Below are 21,866 nucleotides of genomic sequence, written 5' to 3' on the forward strand. Positions count from 1 at the left end.
CAGAGTGGGAAATTTCCATCAAATAATGTAGGGGTTGGTGTTTGACTGCTCTAGTTGATGCAAAAAGGAGAATCTGCACATTAACTTTTAATTATACTTTAAAGCTGTTAGTAATCAAAACTAGGATGAAGCCTCAAACTAAAGAAACAGAATTGAGAGTATAGGGATCATTACATCAGGCATATGGACAATTAATTTATGACAAAGGAACTGGTGCATGAATGAGATGGAGAAAGGTATTCCTCTTCAACAAATGCTTTCTGGGAAAACTGGATAGCTACAGGCAAAACAAAATAGAACAAAGGAAACGGGTTCTCTATATCATACCATGCACTAAAGTAAATTCAATTTTGAGTAAAGACCTTGAAATTAGACCAGAATCCATAAATACATCAAGGAAAACATAGATGGCAAGATTTCAGAATACAGATCTCTGAAGTATCTCAGTGATTTTATTTCACTTGCAAAACAAAGGCAAACTAATGGAACTGTATCAAACTAAATAGTTTTTGAATGGCAAGAAAAACTCGGCTGAAGTAAAGAGATCTTACTACATGTGAGAAAATGTTTGCATCAAATACATCAGATAAAGAGCTAATATCTAAGATAAATAATACACTAACAAAGCTCAACAACAAAACCCAATAATCCCAGCCAAAAATAGGGTGAGGAGATAAACAGGCTTCCTCAAAGAAAATATAATATGTAAAGAGTAGGCATATGAAAAAGTGTTTATCACTTTTTGTCAAAATGAAAATGACATGAACTATCATTTCACACCAGTGAGAATGGCATATATTCAAAAGTTAGAAAACATTGTTGATAGGGATGTGTTGGAAAAGAAACTTTCCCCTCATTTACTGTTGGTGGAAATTGCATCTGATTGACCCTCTATGAAAAAAAAATGGAGATTTCTATTTTATTTCTTTGGTATCTATATTCCAAAACCAAAAATATTCAGAAAGATACATGCACACTTATATATATTGCAGTACTAAATGAAAGTAAACCAGGATGGAAAAGACCCGTTTCCAATGACAGATGAAGGGACAGAGAAGTTGTGGTATATGCACATGGAATACTACACATAGCTATAAAATGAAATCTTGCACTTAGCTGCAACTTAATGAATCTGAAGGATATTGTGTTAAGTTAAATAAGTAAATGGTGAACAAATACTGGACAATAACATTCATCTATGGTGCTATAGAGAGAACTAGAACAAAGGAATAGACAATATTGAATGATGAAAAACCCTTAGCTTTTTATTGTTGAGATTATCAAGCAGTTTAAGAAGGAAGCTAGTGCAGAAAAAAGAGGTGTTAAGGAAGTGAAATAATGTGGCAGGGATATGCACACTTTGGTGATGAAGGTACGTTAACTTTTTTTTCTTTTGGTTTTTGGGCCACACCCTGTGTCGCTCAGGGTAACTCATGGCTATCCGCTCAGAAATCGCTCCTGGCTTGGGAGACCATATGGGACACTAGAGAATCGAACCACAGTCCATCTTGGGTCAGCCGCTTGCAAGGCAAACGCCCTACCGCTGTGCTATCACTCAGGCCCCTCCATTAACTTTTTATACAAAAATTGTAATGGTTAAGACTGTTATAACTATGTTTCCTAAAATACAAAGAATTATAAAAGAGTAAAAATAACTTTTTGCCTAAGCATATACTATTATGATACTTATAATGACTTAGGCCCCTATGCTGTTCATAATTAAGCTCATTAAGATGGTGCCACTTAGGTCCTATATAAGCAACATTTTAAATTAAACTTTAAAAGAGTAGAAATCTGTGGCATTAGAGACACATACAGTTTACAAAAACTAATTAAAGCTGGGTGAGGTCTGGATAACTGGAAAAAGTATCACTCTAGGAGTCTAGAGGCTCTGACTTTATATTGAAGTTTCTTCAAATTAGGGCAATTTCTTTCCTTCCTCAATGAGTATCCCTCAAGGCAAAACAAAAGCTGTTTCCAGATTGTTAAAACCTTTGGTATAGCCTAATAATTTCTGTCAAAAAAAGCTGCAGTCCACCATGTAGCAGAACTTTTTATTCTGATTATGATTAATAACATTAGAATGTACTATTCAGGATGGAGTTAAAATGAATGGTACTTTTGCATAATTCATATAAGTTTAACACTTATCCGAAGTCTCTACATAGTTTTAGACAGTAGAAACTAAGTTCTTCATATTGTCATTAAAATGGCTCAGAGAAATAATTGAACTTCCTTTTTTTCTCACCCCTTCCTTTTACAATTTCACCCTACAACAAAACTGCCCTTTCAGAAACACAAAGTAGATCTTTTCTACAAGCTTCGTCATGTGATGAATGAACTTATTGACCTTCGAAGGCAGCTACTTTCTGGTCACCTAACACAAGATCAGGTTCGGGAAGTTAAACGACACATCACAGTGCGCCTGGACTGGGGTAATGAGTAAGTATGAGTCTCACCTGAGCATATCTCACTTTTGATGGCTGTTTTATTGCTTTTAGACTTTCAAGATCAGAATACTTTGATTTTATTTTGTAGTTGTCTTCATCTGTATTTCAGCTTATTTTAAAGTAATGTATCAGGGAGGATTCCTATATTGATTAACTAGCTATGATTATTTACATTTTTATGCAGAGGTTAAATTGGCAATATTCAGATTTTTGTACCTGTATGCTATATTTGAGGAGGTATTTTTTAAATCTCCATTCCCTTTTCTGTTTTGTTCTTTGTTCTTTGGTTCTTACCCAGCTGTGCTCAGGGCTTTCTTCTGGATCTGCACTCAGGGATCACTTTTCTTTTTCCATCCCCTTTTTATTTTTGGGTCACACCTGGCTGTGCTCAATGCTTCCACCTGGGACTATAATAAGGGATCATTCCTGGCTCAGGAAAGACAGATCACTCCTTGGTTAGGAACTTAATGCAAGTCAAGTGTCCTTTCCTCTATACTGTTTCTCTGGCCCCTTTTCACATTTTTAATGGGGTTTTAGGACTTTATTTTGTTTTTGTTTTTTGTGTTTCATAAATCTTGAATAATAGCCCTTTATTACATATATTGAGTACAAATATTTTCTCCCACTCATCTTATATAATTTTTTAAATTTATAAATAAATTAATTTTTTAAAGATTTTAATTCGTGGAATTTAATTGCAACTTACAATAATGAAGTCACTTATAAAATAGCCTACTTTTCAATAAATTTTTTTTAAGAAGTAATAGCTTTAGTTTTAGAAAAAGCAAAGGAATGAACTGAGGACAAGAGCCAAGTTTTCCCTCTCTGGATATCACTGCTCTTAAAATAGTTTTGTTTGTTTGTTTGTTTGTTTCTGCATAGGTGCAGCAAAAGTTGGGGAAAATATAAAGGAAATTTTGGCCTAAAAACAGGGAGATCCTACCCTTGTAGCATCATGCCATAAGACCAACTACAGGCTCTGGGCATATAAAGTTGTCTAAATCCAAAGTCTTTCTTTGTGATCCCAGAAAAAGTTCTTAATCACGGTTGTTGCAGTCAGGTTTCTATAATTAGAGACCCTGTTTTTTGCACAGTTCCTATATTAAAGTCAGGGTGTCACGAAGTGTCTTCTGGTTCATCTCACCGTTAGGTGGTGGTGCAAGGAACCCTGTCGTGAAAGCAAGTTGTTGCTGTTTTCAATTTATCACGACGTCATATAAATATACTCTGGAGCAAGTCGATGCCAGAGCGGCATTAGGACCTTTCCCAGTAGAAGTCCGATTCTTGGTGCTGGTGCAGAAAACCATGCCAATTCCATATATGGAATCCAAGTTTCAGGAGTGAATGGCCATTATATCTGATCATCTGAAGCCTAAGCCAAATCACTGTAACAAATGTTCAGAGTGAAAGGACCTACTGCAATATCAAATTTATGAGTTCTTATCCGTATTAGATAAGAACTTGTTTCTATACGTAAGATTTCCCCATTTTAATGTGCCTATGAAAAAAGGAATAATGCCACATGATACTACTGGTGCATGTGGGGATAAAAATAACAAATTAAAGTATCCCTATAACTTGGTTCTAGCATTAACTCAGAACCCAAGAGAAACTTATTTGATAGAATTTTCTACCAAATGAAAAAAAAAAGGAATGGAAAAACTACCTCTACATAAGGAAATAGACAATAAGAATTATACCTATTAAGAAAATACATCTGGGGCCAGAGAGATAGCATAGAGTTAGGGTGTATGCCTTGCATGCAGGACAGTGGTTCAAGTCCCAGCATCCCACATATATATATATATATATATATATGGTCCCCAGAGACTACCAGGAGCGACTTCTGAGCATAGAGCCAGGAATAACCCCTGAGTGCTGCCTGATGTGACCCAAAACCAAAAAAACAAAACAACAACAACAACAACAAAAAAAAAAACTATAGAAATATACAAAGGAAATACACATATCCCCATTAAGTTTTTTGAAATAGTCTTGTGGGGTGGGATAAAGTCTGTAGCACAGCTTCAGCCTGTGACATGGTCTTGTGGATCAGGAAATGTCCTTGAGCTGGGGGTTTCTCAAAAACATAATCTAGTAGTGAACAACAGTCCACAATGAAGGGAGATGGGAGAAAAAGGGCTACTGAGAGCAAATCAGCAACAGTGGCATTGGCAGCAACTTCTTGAACTGAGGCAAGGTAGGCAGGGAATTTGTCTTTTTGCTTTGGTAGCTGGTTGGCAGCTGTTTGGGAGGGAGCAATGTTCCAATTCCAGAGGAGTTAAAAACTGAGGGTAAAAGGATTAGAGAGAAATAACAGATCGGGGGTGAGAGAATGAAGAAATAGAAAAGGATTTTTAAAAATAGTAAGTGGGGGGGGGAAGGGTTATAAATAAGGACTATATACAACATAGACATTGTGTATATTACAGACAGACATATTAGATATTAGACAGACATAGAGGTGGCCAGTACATGCATACACACATGCACACAGACACTGAAGATTGATCTATAGGTTGCAGTTGAGAAGCTGACCCAGGTGGAATGGGTCAGAATGCTTAAAAAATATAAAGCTGGCAAATCAGATGCAAAGGTTTCCCATTTTCTAGGCATATTATCATTGGTGAAGATAAACTTTACTGAAGAAAGGCTTTCTGTGTTAGATTGTGTATAGAGCATTGTTAAAACAATCATAATTTTCAAGTCTAGAATACTAACCAAAATGGTAATTAGTACTGTAAGAAGGGTCTACACACCATGAAGTATATCATCTACCAGGTCTTGAGTATCCAGGTTCTTTTCTTGAAAGAAACCTGAACTGATGAAAATTATGATATAATGGTAAACTACCTTGAATTGAAAGTAAATTGTAATGACATACTCAATGAATGAGCACTCTAGCAGAAGTTTATGACATGAAGTTGTGTATTGCATTGTTATCTATGGACATTAACATTAGATTATGTTAGCAGGCATAATCAAATGGAAAATAGATTAGAATATTTGTCAAGACATTATCTTAATGAGCACTGTCTATTGAGTCTAATATAGCACAGCAATGCAAAATTAGAGTGACCACCTATATCTCCAAGTACCACTGTGAAGAGAAAGATAAAGGAATTATATAGAACATTGTGCTTCTTCAGGCACTTATTCTGAATATCATATATAAATGATAATCATTCTGTATTAATCCTTTTTTTTCTGGCTTACTTTATTTAACATAAAATTTTCTAGTTCCAGCCATGTTGCTGCCAATTGCATGATTACATCATTCCTTACATCTAGGGTAGTATTCCATTGTAAATGTATACTAAATCTTCATGATCCATTCATCTATTGTTGGACATCTAGGTTTATTCCAAGTCTTTTTGTTTTGTTTTGGTTTGGTTTGGTTTTGGTTTTTGGGCCACACCCAGTGACACTTAGGGGTTGCTCCTGGTTTGGGGACCATGTGTGATGCTGGGAGATCAAATCGTGGTCTGTCCTAGGCTAGTGCAGGCAAGGCAGATGCCTTACTCCTTGTGCCACCGCATTCCAAGTCTTAGCTATTATAATGAGTGCTGCAGGGATAGTGGTATGCATACATTCTTTTGATGAAAGTTTTTCTGCTCTGGGGATAGATACCCAAAAGGAAGATTGCTGGGTTATATGGCAGCTCAATTTTGGGTTTAGTTAGAACCCTCCATACTGTTTTCCAAAGGGATTGGATCAGGTAGCTTTTCCACCAGCAATGGAAGAGAGTTCTTTCTCACCACATCCCCGCCAACAGAGATTATTCCTAGTATTTTTTATATGTGCTGTCCTCACTGGTATAAAATGATATCTCATTGTTGTTTTGATTTGGACTTCCCTAATGACAAGTGGGTTTTGGGTTTTAGGAGTTAACCTTTGTGAGTATTTTGTATATCCTAAGTATCAAAACTTTATCTGAGGGCCGGGAAGGTGGCGCTAGAGATAAGGTGTCTGCCTTGTAAGCGCTACCAAGGAACGGACAGCGGTTCGATCCCCCGGCGTCCCATATGGTCCCCCCAAGCCAGGGGCGATTTCTGAGCACATAGCCAGGAGTAACCCCTGAGCATCAAACGGGTGTGGCCCAAAAACCAAAAAAAAAAAAAAAAAAAAAAAACTTTATCTGATGTGTTGAGTACAAAAATTTTCTCCCATTCAGTTAGCTGCCTTCTAACTTTAGCTCATATTTCTTTTTCCATAAAGAAACTTTTTAGTTTGATCTCGTCCTATTTATTTAGGTTTGATGCTATAGCTCTTGGCATTGGTATCCTATAGAAGACTTCTTTGAGGTTTAAGTCTTGGCGTGTTCTGCCTATATTTTTCCACATGAGCTTTATGTATTTGGATCTAATCTCAAGGTCTTTTATCCACTTTGAATTGACTGTTGTGTAAGGTGTGAGATATGGATCAATCTTCAATTTCTTACACACGGTGATCCAATTATTCCAACATCATTTGTTGGAGAGACTATCTTGGTTCCATTTCATATTCTTGGATCCTTTGTCAAAGATTAGTTGACCATATGCTTAGGGGTTGTCCCTGGGTATTCTATTCTGACCCATTGGTCAAAAACTTCCTTTGTTCCAATATCATGCTGTTTTGATTACTATTGCTTTGTAGTAGAGCTTCAATTTAGGTAATGAGAATCCTGCCAGTTTCTTGCTTTTCAGTATTGATTTGGCTATCCGAGGTTTTTTATGGTTCCACACAAATTTTGCAATTAATTGTTCTAAGTCCTTGAAGAATGTTGTCTGAATATGAATAGGTATTGCATTGAATCTATATACTAGTTTAAGTAAGATGGTCATTTTGATGATATTTATTCTTCCAATCAATGGGCATAGAATATTCTTCTATTTCCTTCAGTCTTCTTCAATTATTTTCTGAAGTGTTTTCAACTTTTTCTTTTTTGTGTTGTTTTTTTTGTTTGTTTTTGGGTTTTGGTATTTTGATCATGCCCCGATCGTACTCAGGGGTTACTTCTGGCTCTACACTCAGAAATTGCCCCCGGCATGCTCGGGGACCACAGGGGATGCCTGGAGTTGAACCACCATACCTCCTGGGTTGGCTGCGTGCAAGGCAAATGCTGTCTCACCAGCCTCTTTCTTCATGGTTTTTCTGTTTTTGTTTTTGTGAAGTTTTTTTGATATAGGTTCCTCACCTCTCCTGTTAGGTTGATTCCTAGGTACTTGATAGTTTTGGACACTATTTTAAATAGTATAGACTTTGATTTCTTTCTCCTCTGTGATGTTATTTGTATAAAGGAATGCAACTGTCTTTTTCGTATTGACTTTATAGTCGGCCACTTTACTGTATTAGTTTATTGTTTCTCGGAGCTTTTTTGTGGATCTTTAGGGTCTTTGATATACATCATAATGCTGTCTGCAAATAGAGATAGTTTGACTTCCTCTTTTCTGATTTGGATTCCTTTGATTTCCTTCTCTTCTTTAATTGCTATTGCTAGGACTTCTAATACTATGCTAAATAATAGTGGAGACAGAGGACAATACTTGCCTCATGCCAGACCTTAGTGGAAATGTGTTGTATTAATATAAAATATAAGGTCCTACTGTGGGGGGTGAGGCCTCTCTCGGCTTCAGCCCCTTCTGCGGAGACTTTCTAGGCTAGGCCCAGAGCCTTAGCCCCTGCTGGTCTGTTGGTTGCAGGGAAGTGGCAGAGATAATCCACAGGCACACAGTTGAAGTTTCAGGTGTTATTGAGCTTTATTCCAGGGCCCTAGCTGCCAAGCACATAATCTTCAGCCTCTTATCACAGCCCTCCAAGCACCCTTCCTGCTTCTCCTGGATCTCTCTCCCTCTTTCCCTCCCCCCACCAACCTCTGTTATCCCTACACCAGCCCCTCCCAGGTGTGGGTGGGTCTAACCAAACAGGTGATATTAGCATATGGAATTGGAGGAGGGGTAACAGGAATAGTTTCAGTTTTTCATCATTAAGAATGATGTTGGACACTGAAACCCAACTACAATCATGCTTGTAATCATGGTGTTTACATAAAGATTTTATTTTAAAAAAAAATGGGGGAGGGTGGAGAGATAGCATGGAGGTAAGGTGTTTGCCTTTCATGCAGAAGGTCATTGGTTCGAATCCCGGCATCCCATATAGTCCTCCGAGCCTGCCAGGAGTGATTTCTGAGTGTGGAGCCAGAAGTAACCCCTGAGTGCTTCAGGGTATGACCCAAAAACCAAAACAAAACAAAAAAATAGAATGATGTTGGAGGGACCGGAGTAATAGTAATAGCACAGCAGTAGGGCATTTGCAGATCCTGGCTTTTGTGAATATGCTGCAGTGGACATAGGGGTATAGATGATTTTTTTTTTCCTGCTTTGTGTTCTTTGGCCCCTAGCTATATTCCCTAGAACATAGAATATTGCTGGGCTAGATGGAAGCTCAGTATTTATTCTATTGAGGAATATTTATATTATTTTCGAAAAAGGCTGGTTCAGTTTACGATTTCCACCATCAGTGAGTCTCTTCCCGCCCCCCCATTCACTCCAGTACTGGATTTTGGATGGTTTTTTTAGATTTTTAAAAATCACTTTATTAAACACTGTGGTCTACAAATGCAGTCATAACACAGCTGTTGTCGTTGTTGTTTCGCAATTACTAAGTGTTGCATTGATCATGATTGAAGTTCAGTCCTACCGTATACAGCACCTTTCATCCAGCACTGATTGTTTTTGTTGGTTTTGATCTGTGCTGATCTCTGTGGTGTGAAATAATCTCTTATAGTTGTTTTGATTTACATGTCTGATTATTAATGAAATGGAGCATTCTTCATGTGCCTTTGGCCATCTGTATTTTTCTTTTTTTTTTTGAGGAAATGTCTATTCATCTCTTTTCTCTATATTTGGTTAGGGTTGTTTGTTTTTTTCTTGTTAAGTTTTACCAGTGCTTTATATATGTTAGATATTGACCCTTTATTAGATGGGTAAAAGGTCAATAATTTCTTACCCATTCTGTGGGTAGTCTTTATGTCCTTGTCACCATTTCCTTTGAGGTACAGACGCTTCTTGGTTTAATGTAGTCCCTTTTGTTTATATTTACTTCCACTTGCTTGATTAGTGGTGTTTTATCTTTGAAGATACCTTCAGTGTCATGGGAAGTTCTGTCTATATTTTCCTCTATGTATCTTATGGTTTTAAATCTGATATCAAGGTTTTAATTCATTTTGATTGGACTTTTGTGCATAGTGTTTGAGAAGTCTAAATTAACTTTTTTGCATGTAACTGACCAATTTTCCCAAGAACACTTATTGAAGTGGTTTTCCTTGCTCTACTTTTTTTTTTTTTTTTTTTGGTTTTTGGGCCACACCTGGTGATGCTCAGGAGTTAATCCTGGCTAGGGGTTCAGAAATCACTCCTGGCTGGGGGACCATATGGGATGCCAGGCGATCCAAACACAGTCTGTGCTAGGCTAGCGTTGGCAAGGCAGACACCTTACCACTTGCACCACCACTCCAGCCCCTTCCTTGCTCTATTTTGTAATTCTTTTAAGAATTTATTTTCAAAACTGTACAACTTATATTACTTTAGCAAATTCATGGTGGTCTAACCTATATGTTGTCTAAATAAATTGCAATTATGCTCTTACAAGGCAATATTTTATTGTCTCTTATGAGGATATAGACTCAAAAACATTTTCTCCAGAGTTTTATAGTTTATATGCCAAGCTAATATATACTTTGTGTAGGATCTCACCATTTCTCTAATAATTTTAAAATGTGTCTTATGGGGCCGGAGTCATAGCACAGCAGTAAGGTGTTTGCCTTGCACAGGACCAACACAGGATGGACCCTGGTTCGAATCTCAACATCCTGTATTGTGCCCTGAGCCTGCCAGGAGCGACTTCTGAGCACAGAGCCAGGAATAAACTCTGAGCGCCCTGGGTGTGACCCAAAAACAAAAACAAAAAAGTGTCTTAAAACTAAGAAAATTATTATTATTATTATTTTTTAATTCATCGACGATTTAACAATTCCTTTGTTCTAGTGCAAATATTTATACATCCCATAACTTGTCTGACTTAGTATCATTTTTTGTTTGTTTTTTGGGCCACTCCTGGTGGTTCTCAGAGGTTATTCCTTGACTTCGCATTCAGAAATTGCTCTTGGCAGACTCGGGAGACCATATGGGATGTCAGAAATCAAACTGGGGTCCATACTGTATTGGTCATGTGCAAGGCAAACACCCTACTGCTATGCTATTGCTTCAGCCCCTGACTTAGTATCTTTAACTTTAAAGAGTAGAGAGTAACCTAGTATTGCCATTGACGAAGCACTATAATTGGAAAACCTTTCCCCTCTGAGGTGCCAGTCTAATTTATTTATTTATTTTTCTTATTTTAATATCTTTATTTTATTAATATCTTTATTTAAACACCTTAATTACAAACACGATTGTAGTTGAGTTTCAATCATGTAAAGAACACCCCTCTTCACCAGTGCGACATTTGCATCACCAATGTCTGAAATCTCCCTCCTCCCCACCCCTCCCCCACCTGTACTCTAGACAGGCTTTCTACTTCCCTCATTAATTCACTTTGTTATGATAGTTCTCAATGTAGTTATTTATCTGCACTCATCACTCTTTGTGGTGAGCCTCATGTAGTGAGCTGGACCTTCCAGCCCTCCTCTCTTTTGTCTATGTAAATTATTGCAAGAAAGTCTTTTATTTTTCTTAAAACCCATAAATGAGTAAGACTATTCTGTGTCTATCTCTCTTCCTCTGATTTATTTCACTCAGGATAATAGATTCCATGTATATCCATGTATAGGAAAATTTTATGACTTCATCTCTCCTGACAGCTGCATAATATTTCATTGTGTATATGTACCACAGTTTCTTTAGCCATTCATCTATTGAAGGGCATTGTGGTTATTTCCAGTGTCTGGCTATTGTAAATAGCACTGCAATGAATATTGGTGTGAGGAACGGAGTTTTGTATTTTATTTTTGTGTTCCTAGGGTATATCCCTAGGAGTGGTATAGCTGGATCATATAGGAGCTCAATTTCCAGTTTTTGGAGGAATCTCCATATCACTTTCCATAAAGGTTGGACTAGATGGTATTCCCACCAGCAGAGGATAAGAGTTCCTTTCTCTCCACATCTCCGCCAGGACTTTTTGTTCTCATTCTTTGTGATGTGCGCCAGTCTCTGTGGCATGAGATGGTACCTCATAGTTGTTTTGATTTGCATCTCTCTGATGATTAGTGATGTGGAACATTTTTTCATGTGTCTTTTGGCCATTTGTATTTCTTTTTCGAAAAAGTGTCTGTTCGTTTCTTCTCCCCATTTTTTGATAGGATTAGATTTTTTTTCCTTGTAAAGTTATACAGTGCCTTGTATATTTTGGATAGTAGTCCCTTATCTGATGGAGATTGGGTAAATAGTTTCTCCCACTCAGTGGGTGGCTCTTGTATCCTGGGCACTATTTCCTTTGAGGTGCAGCTTAATATATTCCCATCTGTTTATCTCTGCTTCCACTTGTTTGGAGAGTGCTGTTTCCTCCTTGAAGATGCCTTTAGTCTCAGTGCCAAGGAGTGTTTTACCTATGAGTTGTTCTATATATACCTTATGGTTTCAGGCCTGATATCAAGGTCTTTAATCCATTTGGATTTTACCTTTGTACATGGTGCTAGCTGGGGGTCTGAGTTTGCTTTTTTGCAAGTGGTTAACCAGTTGTGCCAAAATCACTTGTTGAAGAGGCTTTCCTTGCTCCATTTAGGATTTCTTGTCCCTTTATCAAAAATTAAATGATTGTATGTCTGGGGAACATTCTCTGAGTACTCAAACCTATTCCACTGATCTGAGTGTCTGTCTTTATTCCAATACCATGCTGTTTTGAAAACCATTGCTTTTTTTTTTGTTTGTTTGTTTACATTTTTTTAATTTAAACACCTTGATTACATACATGATTGTTTTTGGGTTTCAGTCATGTAAAGAACACCACCCATCACCAGTGCAACATTCCCATCACCAATGTCCAAGTCTCCCTCCTACCCACCCGACCCCCGCCTGTACTCTAAACAGGCTCTCCATTTCCCTCATACATTCTCATTATAAGGAAAGTTCAAAATGTAGTTATTTCTCTAACTAAACTCATCACTCTTTGTGGTGAGCTTCCTATAGTGAGCTGGGACTTCCAGCTCTTTTCTCTTTTGTGTCTGAAAATTATTATTGCAAAAATGTCTTTCATTTTTCTTAAAACCCATAGATGAGTGAGACCATTCTGCGTTTTTCTCTCTCTCTCTGACTTATTTCACTCAGCATAATAGATTCCGTATACATCCATGTATAGGAAAATTTCATGACTTCATCTCTCCTGATAGCTGCATAATATTCCATTGTGTATATGTACCACAGTTTCTTTAGCCATTCATCTGTTGAAGGGCATCTTGGTTGTTTCCAGAGTCTTGCTAAAAACCATTGCTTTGTAATACAGTTTTAAATTGGGGAAAATAATGCCTCCCAATTTTCTTTTCCCAGTGATTGCTTTAGCTATTTGTGGTTGTTTATTGTTCCAAATTAATTTTAGAAGAATTTGATCCAATTCTTTGAAGAATGTCATCTTTAGAGAGATCACATTAAATCTGTACAATGCTTTGTGGAATATTGCCATTTTAATGATGTTAATCCTGTCAGTCCATGAGCAGGGTATGTGTTTCCATTTTTGCATGTCCTGTCTTATTTCTTGGAGCAGGGTTTTATAGTTTTCTTTGTATAGGTCCTTCAAGTCTTTAGTCAAGTTGATCCCAAGAGATTTGAGTTTGTGTAGCATTAATGTGAATGGGGTTGTTTTCTTAATGTTTATTTCTTCTCTATCATCATTGGTGTATAAAAAGGCCATTATTTTTGTGTGTTAATTTTGTAGCCTGCCACATTGCTATATGAATCTAATGAATCTATTGTTTCTTTATTATTTTTCTCTTTCTTTTTTTTTCTAGTTCATTTTTTCTCAGTTTAATTATTTCATAAGTGCTCCAACCCATCCCATAAGAATCAGGCCTCCAACTACAACCTATAAATAGATCTCTAATGTCTGTCTATAAGTGGGCATGAGTTTGTATGCATTGGACTCCTCTATGTTTGCCAAATCTATATTGTAAACAATTCATGACCATATTGTTTATAACCCCTCATATATTTTCCCTCTTCCTCCCCCCATTCAGAACTCCTTCTATTTTCTCACCCTGTCAATCCTGATTCATTATCTCTCCTTATTTAACCCTCTTTACCCTCAGTTCTTAATTCATTAGGAACTGAGACTGACACCCTGCCCCAATAAGCCGCCACCCAGCTCTAAAAGTGAAAGGATACCCTTTCAGTCCCACATCTCTCCCTGACAAGAAGCTGCAACCACCACTCCTGCTGACTCATTATATGTGGCCCTTTTTCTCACACACACCCTCAGTGTGGACTTTTACATGCTACTAGATTTAGCTCCAGAAGGAAGAAGGGCTCCCAGCTCGAGGATACTACCTGATTCCTTACTGCTGCAAACCATTTATCAAACTCAATAAGACCACGGTATGGGATGAAAATGTGCCTGGGATCTCCTCTTCCCCAAGACTCTCAAAAGACTTAATGGGGATATCTATATTTTCTTTGTATGTTTAATTCCTTAATATTTATACCTCTTATTTCCAAATGTAAAGGAGCCTCCTCCACCATCATCACCCTTTTTCTTTTCTTTTCTTTTCTTTTCTTTGTATGTTTTTGGTTCTGCTTAGTACAAAATTCTAGTAGAAAAGTCTTGCTTGTGATAAAAGCTCAGGTCAAAACCAGGACTTGAGGAGAATTAAATTTTGTTAACATTTGTTGATTTAGTCATATATATAAACTCATTCCATAAATAAAACTATTAAATTTTATCCACTAGAAAGCCACACTTAGAATTTTTAATTTTTATATTTTGAGAAAACAAAAATATATGCATGGTTTTGTCAGAGCTATATTCAGACTTACTGATTATTAATTTTGTTCAATTTTCTACCCAGAATGTCAGTTAATCAAGCCCTTTTCATTGGCTATTTTAATTTGTCTAGCAATATAAATTTAATTTTTTAGTGTTTTTAAAACTTCTATAAAGATAGATAATTATTTCTTCTGCGTCTATACTATAGAAAATAAAACAAATATACATTAACCAAGACCAAACCTTAATAATAGTATTAAATTATATTTTATGATCAATTAAAAAAAGAATAGTTAAATAAAAAATACCACCTTTTCACTCTGTGACACCCCAGCTTTGACATAGGATCTGTGTTAAAACAAAAATCTCTAATTACAGAAGCCTGACTGCAACAACTGTGACTGAGGAGAACTTTTCCTGGGATCATGAAGAAAAACCTTAGGGTTATACAATTATAATGCCTGGAGCCCATAGTTGGTCTTAAGACAGGATGCTTCATGGGTAGTGACACTCTGCCTTTTTAGGCCAAGGGTTTTTCCTTTCTAATCTCCCCCAACGTTTGCTGTGCCTATGCAAACAAACACCCTTTCCCCCAAATTTTATTTTTATCTTTTAGATAGGGGCTTCTGCCTTTTTCATAGAGCCTTGGGACATGAATTCCTTTGTTTTATTTCATGTTTCTATAAAATTGAGAAGGAAAAAAAGAAGGTGGGGTCAGGGGCCAAGTGGTCTTAGGTGCATTGTTGGAGATAAAAAGGACAAAATGAAATATCCAAGCCAAAGTCAACAACATTAGAATCAAGTGATCCAAACTATAACAATCTAAGCTTAAAAGGGCCTGCTGCACTGTCAGGCTAGGGTTAAGGGTGGAGGTATAGGATTCATGATGGGAACTTTGGTGGAGGAGGTCAACACTGGTCCTAATTCACTGTCATTGTATGCCTGAAATCCAAGTATGAAGGACTTTGTAAATCATAATGGCTTCAATAAGATAAAAAAAAATACAGGCAGGAAACATAGTTTGAAGTAACATGTTCATTTTATAAGCTTTTTAACTCAAATGAGGTTTTTCTATATTAACAGTATCAAGTAAAATTGACATCTTACTGTGCAGTATGAATATTTAAGATAAAGCACTTGAAAACATAATTTATGGTTCTTTCAATCATATCTTCTTATCCTCTCTCTTTTATGTCTTCTTTTTATGTTCATGTCTTAATCTACCTATAATTTTATATGTTCATGTCTTAATCTACACAGAATTTACTTTTTCTTGCCTAATTTACATCTTGCACTAAGTGAATGCCATGATCAAAGTCATCTCTAAACCAATTATGACTGGATTGGCTATTATAAGTATTTTGGGACAAAGGTTTTGAGACCTCATCCAATAGTCCTCAAGGATCACTTCTGGAGTCATCATATGCAGAACCATATTCAGTGCTGGGATCAAAGTAGGGTTGGCTATGTTTAAAGCAAGCTCTTTAATCCCTCTTCTATCTCTCTGACCTACTAGCATTTTGATGATTATTAACATAAAGACAGCAGGTATAATGGAAATATCATAAATGCCATTTAAGACATCCTGACTCATTTCCCTTAGTGGGCAAGTTTAATTTTTAGTAAGACCCAACTACCAAGCTGGATTTTGGTTGGGATTAATTCACCGGGTGAATAAAATAGTGTTTCATAGTCCAGAATTACTACTGCAATTGCCCTCAACAAATAACAGATAATTTTAAATATTCTTCATCCAATAAAAAGTTGTTTAAAAGTACCTATGATACAAAGGGTAGCTATTCTATATCTTGGCGTGAGAAAGAGAAAGAATGAGAATGATCTTGACATAATTTCCTAGTACCTTTTTTAAGGGTTTAATTAATTTTTTGTTTTCTTGATAATTAGGAATAATAGGCTGTGTGGATTTGACAATTTTTACAGCAGAGACTAAAGTTTGTGTAATTTTAGAGTCACCATGTCACTTATTGAATGACCATAGTTACTCTGTAGTGACCTGAGCAAGCTAAGTCTAGGAATTGTTTTCTTAAATATCATTTTACACAGTTCTCTGACTTAGGATGATCTTTATTATAATCTAGTGTCAGTATTTTTTAGACCAGTTTGAATTACACCCAACAATGTTCTGCACTGAGGAATCACCTCTAGCAAGACTCGGGGGACCATATGGAATGCCAGGGATTGATCCTGGCTCAACCTTAAGCAATGCAAGTGCATACATGCTGTTTTGTTACTCTAGCCCTCAGTGTCAGTATTAAGTTAAAAATAATATAAAAATCAGGCTGGAGCGGTGGTGCTAGAGGTAAGACATCTGCCTTGCAAGTGCTAGCCTAGGACGGACTGCAGTTCAATCCCCCCACCGCCCCCAGTGTCCCATATGGTTTCCCAAGCCAGGAGCGATTTCAGAGCGCATAGCCAGGAGTAACCCCTGAGCATCACCAGGTGTGGCCCCCGAAAAACAAAACAAAAATAATATTAAAATCAAGCAAAATACTTGAGAAGGTATTTATTATAACCCACTGTCAATATTACTTGAAAATAAAACTCAACCAGTATATACATTTAAGTTAATATCTATAAGAAGTGATTTTTCTTGTTTAATTTAAAATATTAATAATTTTATTCCTATTAAAAGTAATGTATGACTTAATCTGAGCATACTTATAGGAGGTGAGTCAATAGGAAGACAAGTGTGACATTAGTGGTCTGTAGAAACCTCATCCATAATGAACATAAGCATTTGTTGTTGATGTGGTATTGAATGAATTCTTGTGGGGGGAGGAGAGACCACGCCTGGTGGTGCTCAGGTTTTAACTCTTGGTTCTGTGCTCAGAAATCACTTCTGTCAGTACTTGGGGGACCATATGGAATGCTGGAGAATGAATCCAGGTTAGCTGAGTGCAAGGAAAATGCCCTACCCTCTATACTATCGTTCCAGCCCCTGAATGAATTCTCTTTTTCTTTTTTTAAAATTTCTTTTTATTAAGTCACCAAGAAATACAATACAGAGTTAAAAAGTTGTTGATAGTTGACTTTCAGTCATACAGTGTTTCAATACCCATTCCTTCACCAGTAATGAATGAATTATTTTAATCTCAACAAAGTGAAAACTCTTGATGGCTAGAATTGTCACAAATTTAAAATATGCTTCTTCATTTCTTTAAAGGCAAGTGATATACATGATATCCTGTCAGCAACAGTATTGTAAACCATAGTGCTTAAGACAAAAGAGGAGGAGAAAATAAGGAAAAAGCACTTACTGTAGAGGCAGACTGTAGAGATGGGAAGGTAAATTGAGGACATTGGTAGAAGGAAGTGGATATAGTTGAACTGATCAGTGTTGAAACTTCGTATGAACTTAATCATTAATAACCTGTAAGTTTCATGGTGATTCAACTTTTAAAAAAGAAAAAATAATAAATATAGTTAAGATCCTTGGTCCAGAACTATAGTTCACTGGGTAGAATGCTTGTCTAAACCTCTCAGAAAAAATCATGGCAAGTATGAACAGTATTGAGTGCACAGCATGCTGAGTATTGTCTTTCTCTTTATCAGGCATTTAGGGCTGGACCTTGTGCCCCGAAAAGACTTCGAAGTTGTGGATTCAGACCAGATTAGTGTCTCAGATCTCTATAAAATGGTAAGAAATCTAACAAAAGTAGCTTATTTAATATGTTGTACTTTTCTTCTTTATTTTCTTAACTGTGTATATATGTATAGATACATGTCTATATATATATATTTGGTTTGGGGCCAACACTTGGAGGCACTCAGGGGCTACTCCTGACTGTGCTCAGAAATTACTCCTGGCAGGCTTGGGGGACCATATGGGATGCCGAGGGATCAAACACATGTTGGCTACGTGTAATACAAACGCCCTACCCACTGTACTATTGCTTTGTCCCCTGACTTACTAATAATATAAAACCAGTTTATTAAAATTATTTGTCTTTGCTCCAATGTTTTTAAAGGGTCTTTTTAGTTGGATAGTACATCTCACACTTGCTTTTTAAATGGGATTACTATGCAAGGCTGTTGGACTTAATGCAATTTTGTGGGGCTCTTCCTCTGTTATAAATGTAACAGTTCTTGAAATTCAGTGCCTTCCCACATCTGTTAAAGTATTTTAAATTTAAAAGAGCCATTTTTGTTAATATAATAAATATTCTTGTATTAGTCTTTCTGCGAAAATCAAGGTGTAGTAAGCCCTAAGTTTTTTCTTGGTTACTATAAAAATGTATTAAGATGACTTTCTTCCTAAATGAAAGGAGAAAAGTCAAAGAAAGTTTTAAAATTTTGAAGTAAAAAATAAACAGGTGACTACTAAATAATAAATTTAGGTAACTTGTAAGCTCAAACTAAAATCTGTAAAACTTAAATTGGAGGAAAATATATATTCAAGGAGTTTATATTTATGAAAATTACAATTTCAAAAAGAATTTTTAATTCTATAGAAAACTTTAAAGGGAACATATCCTCTGTATATTCTCTCATGTATATTTATTAGTATACAGAAAGCATTTGGGTTTAATGCTTTATATTCAGCAGTATTAAAATGATTAGTTATACAGGTTAAAATGAACAAGACCTATCTTTATTCACAAGATTGTCCCCATTTTGAGAGTGGTTTAGCTCTCAAAGCACAAATTCAATGATACTGAAAACATATCTAAGCTCCAACTATTGAACTTTATGTTCATATCATGGTGACAGGCAAGGGAGGGGATGGGCCAGATTGATGAATTATGGGAACACTGATGGAAAGAAGTTGACACTGATTGTTGGATTGCTGTTTAGTCTGTGTCTAAAACTCAACTATCAGTTACTTTGTAAATCACTGTTCTTAATTAAATTTAAAAACTAACAAAGATTATCTCCATTTTGACTTTTGAATTGTGGATAATGGTGGGTCAGATGAATTATCTCCTCAAGACAAAACAAGTATAGTTTTTCATAGAGTTTTACAATCAACTTTGGAGATTGATATGTGGTTTTATTCATGCCTTGCCATGAAGTTCACAAATCTACCCTATATTTAGAAACTACTCCAGTTAATTCAGAGATTGGTGTTTTTTCAACATGGAGCTATATTTGTTGATCCCCTAAGATGTTCCAAGGAAGTTACAGATATTAAACACATAAATTTACTGCCACAATGTGAAACTCAGGGAGCAACTAGGAAGACAACAAGCCATGAAAACCATGGTTGGAAGGAACCATGGTTGGACAAACACTGAAAAAAACTGAAAATGACTACTTATAAATAATTATTATATATGTGCCACATGCAGTAAATAAGATATACACTTGTGCTCTTAGAATGACTTACTTCCTGCAACTGGGAAAAAAATTGAATTGAAATCTTTTAAAGCCTGTAATACATAATGTGAGTCTTGAGGATGTACAGAGTTCCACCAAGAGGAGAATCAAAAAGGAGACATTCCAAAATGGTATCGAGTATTAGAGAGGTGTTATAAAATCTCATATATTTATTTGGTATCTTTAAGGATGGAGACATAGTCCTGAGGATTAATCACTTGCCTTGTACCACAGATGATGTAAATTCAATCTCTAGCACTTTTGACTAGGAGTGATCCTTGAACAAGATATCATGACTAAACACCAATAGAGATGAAATGTAGGATAAAATATGGCAATTACATGAAAATGAATTTTGATTATCAAATAAATGTGGCAAATAAATGATGAAAGTTTGAGGCTTAGAACTCAACCCTTTTTATGTTCACCTTTTATTGTTTCCAATAAATTATGTCTATTTTCAAAAGTGCTGTAATGAATATAGGAATGAATGTATCTTTTCAAAGTAATGTTTTTGCTGCAACCTCTATGGTCCAGAAGTGATCCTTGAGTGCAGAGCTAGGATTTAACTTTGAGTATACCTGGGTGTACCCCACAAAGCAGAAAGGAAAAAAAAGAAAAAACAATATTGTTTCTATGTGTTTCTTTAGGTCTGTGAGCAAATGCTTTATACACCTTGCTGACCCTTTATTTGGTGCATATATACTGATAAGTTAGTACTTCTTGATCATTTGTTTCCTTAACCAGTTATCACTGATTTCTTTCTTTAGGTTAAATACTATTTGATCATATATATGACTACCAGCATTTTTTGTCTAACACTGAGTTTATGACTTTTTCCATCCTTTCTCTCTGAGCCTCTGTTTATCCTGTGAGTTTAGATGTGTTTCCTGTAAGCAGCAAGTAGGTAGATTTTGTTTCCTGCTCTTTACATTGATTCCTTTTGATGGCAGGTTTAGTTTATTGAGATTCAAAGATATTGTTGATATACATTTGGCCCACTTTTTGTTGGGGGTTTAGTAGTTTTTGCAATAGCTCATTTTCTTTTGCCTTTCAGTAATTTTTTCAGGGTTGTTTTAGGTATAGCAAATGTTACCAGCTGTTGTTTGAGAATGTGTTTGTCCCTTCCTCAGACCTAAACATTTCACTCAGCATGATACTTTCCAGATTCATTAGCAAATTGCATGATTTCATGTGTTTTCTTACAGCCAAGTAATATTCTGTTGTATATCTGTACAGTATTTATTCAGTCATCTACTTATTCAGTATTCTGTTCCTAGACACCTGGGTTGTTTTTATATTTTGGTTATTGTGAGTAGTGCAGCAGTGAGCATAGGAATGCAGGTGGCCATGAATCCATGGAAGAGGAACAAATATAGAATGTTTCACTTATACTCAGTACACTATTGAAACAGTAGAGGGATAAATAATGTTCAAAAGCAACAGAAACAAAAAATAGGAGAGCCGGTCCTTAGTAGGAAGCTTACCACTCTAGAGGGAGTGGGGATAGGTCAGGTAAAGTACTACTGTGACAATGATAGAGGGAAGAGGTCACTCTGGATGGGGATTGAGTGCTGAAATGTGTAAAGTGATATGCATGTTACCTTATCAGTAACAATATTGTAAGTTACAGAACTTAAAAGAAAAAAAAGTATCTGACATAGAGGCAAGCTGCAGTATGGGAAAGAAACTGATGACATTGTGGAAGAAGTGAAGGGATTGGTGTTGGAACATTGTACACATGAAATCTAATCATGAATAACTTTGTAATTTGTTCTGATTAAATTAAGATAAAAATTTCTACTTGAGACTAGAGTCATGCTTAGGTATTGTCTGTTGCCTTGGTATGCTATAGTCCTCAAAGAGTAACTGCTGACTGTATTCACAGATGTGGTCCTAATGATATAGTAAGTCACCTGGCTAGTGACATGCATCAGATTGACCTAGAGTTCTTTAATAAATGAGAAGATGGAATGGAAGGCCTATTAAAAGAACATGTAGGTTTTCAGTGATGTGCTGTCAGTCATCTAGGTTACTTTGGTAAAGTGGGTATGTGGCTGTTTCACTTAAAGTGAATCAAAGCTTTGGTCTACTTGTCAAATTTAAACTATAGACCTTGGTCAATGAACA

The 21,866-nt window shown here is 36.2% G+C and overlaps 1 protein-coding gene and 1 non-coding gene across 12 annotated transcripts in view; both read left to right on the forward strand.

The window, feature by feature from the left end:
- The window catches only part of DOCK3 (dedicator of cytokinesis 3), a 391,971-nt gene that overhangs the window by 159,780 nt on the left and 210,325 nt on the right, over nt 1-21,866 (forward strand). For all 11 annotated transcript variants that reach the window (XM_049776670.1, XM_049776679.1, XM_049776672.1 and 8 more), the window contains exons 6-7: nt 2,294-2,442; nt 17,973-18,057. In XM_049776670.1, the coding sequence (XP_049632627.1) occupies nt 2,294-2,442; nt 17,973-18,057 (234 nt within the window). The remainder of the gene's footprint in view (nt 1-2,293; nt 2,443-17,972; nt 18,058-21,866) is intronic.
- On the forward strand, nt 21,540-21,668 carry LOC126014626 (small nucleolar RNA SNORA3/SNORA45 family). Its single transcript, XR_007497637.1, has one exon. It is a non-coding gene; the product is annotated as a small nucleolar RNA SNORA3/SNORA45 family (small nucleolar RNA).

Source organism: Suncus etruscus, chromosome 7 (assembly GCF_024139225.1).
Source record: "Suncus etruscus isolate mSunEtr1 chromosome 7, mSunEtr1.pri.cur, whole genome shotgun sequence".
NCBI lineage: Eukaryota > Metazoa > Chordata > Mammalia > Eulipotyphla > Soricidae > Suncus > Suncus etruscus.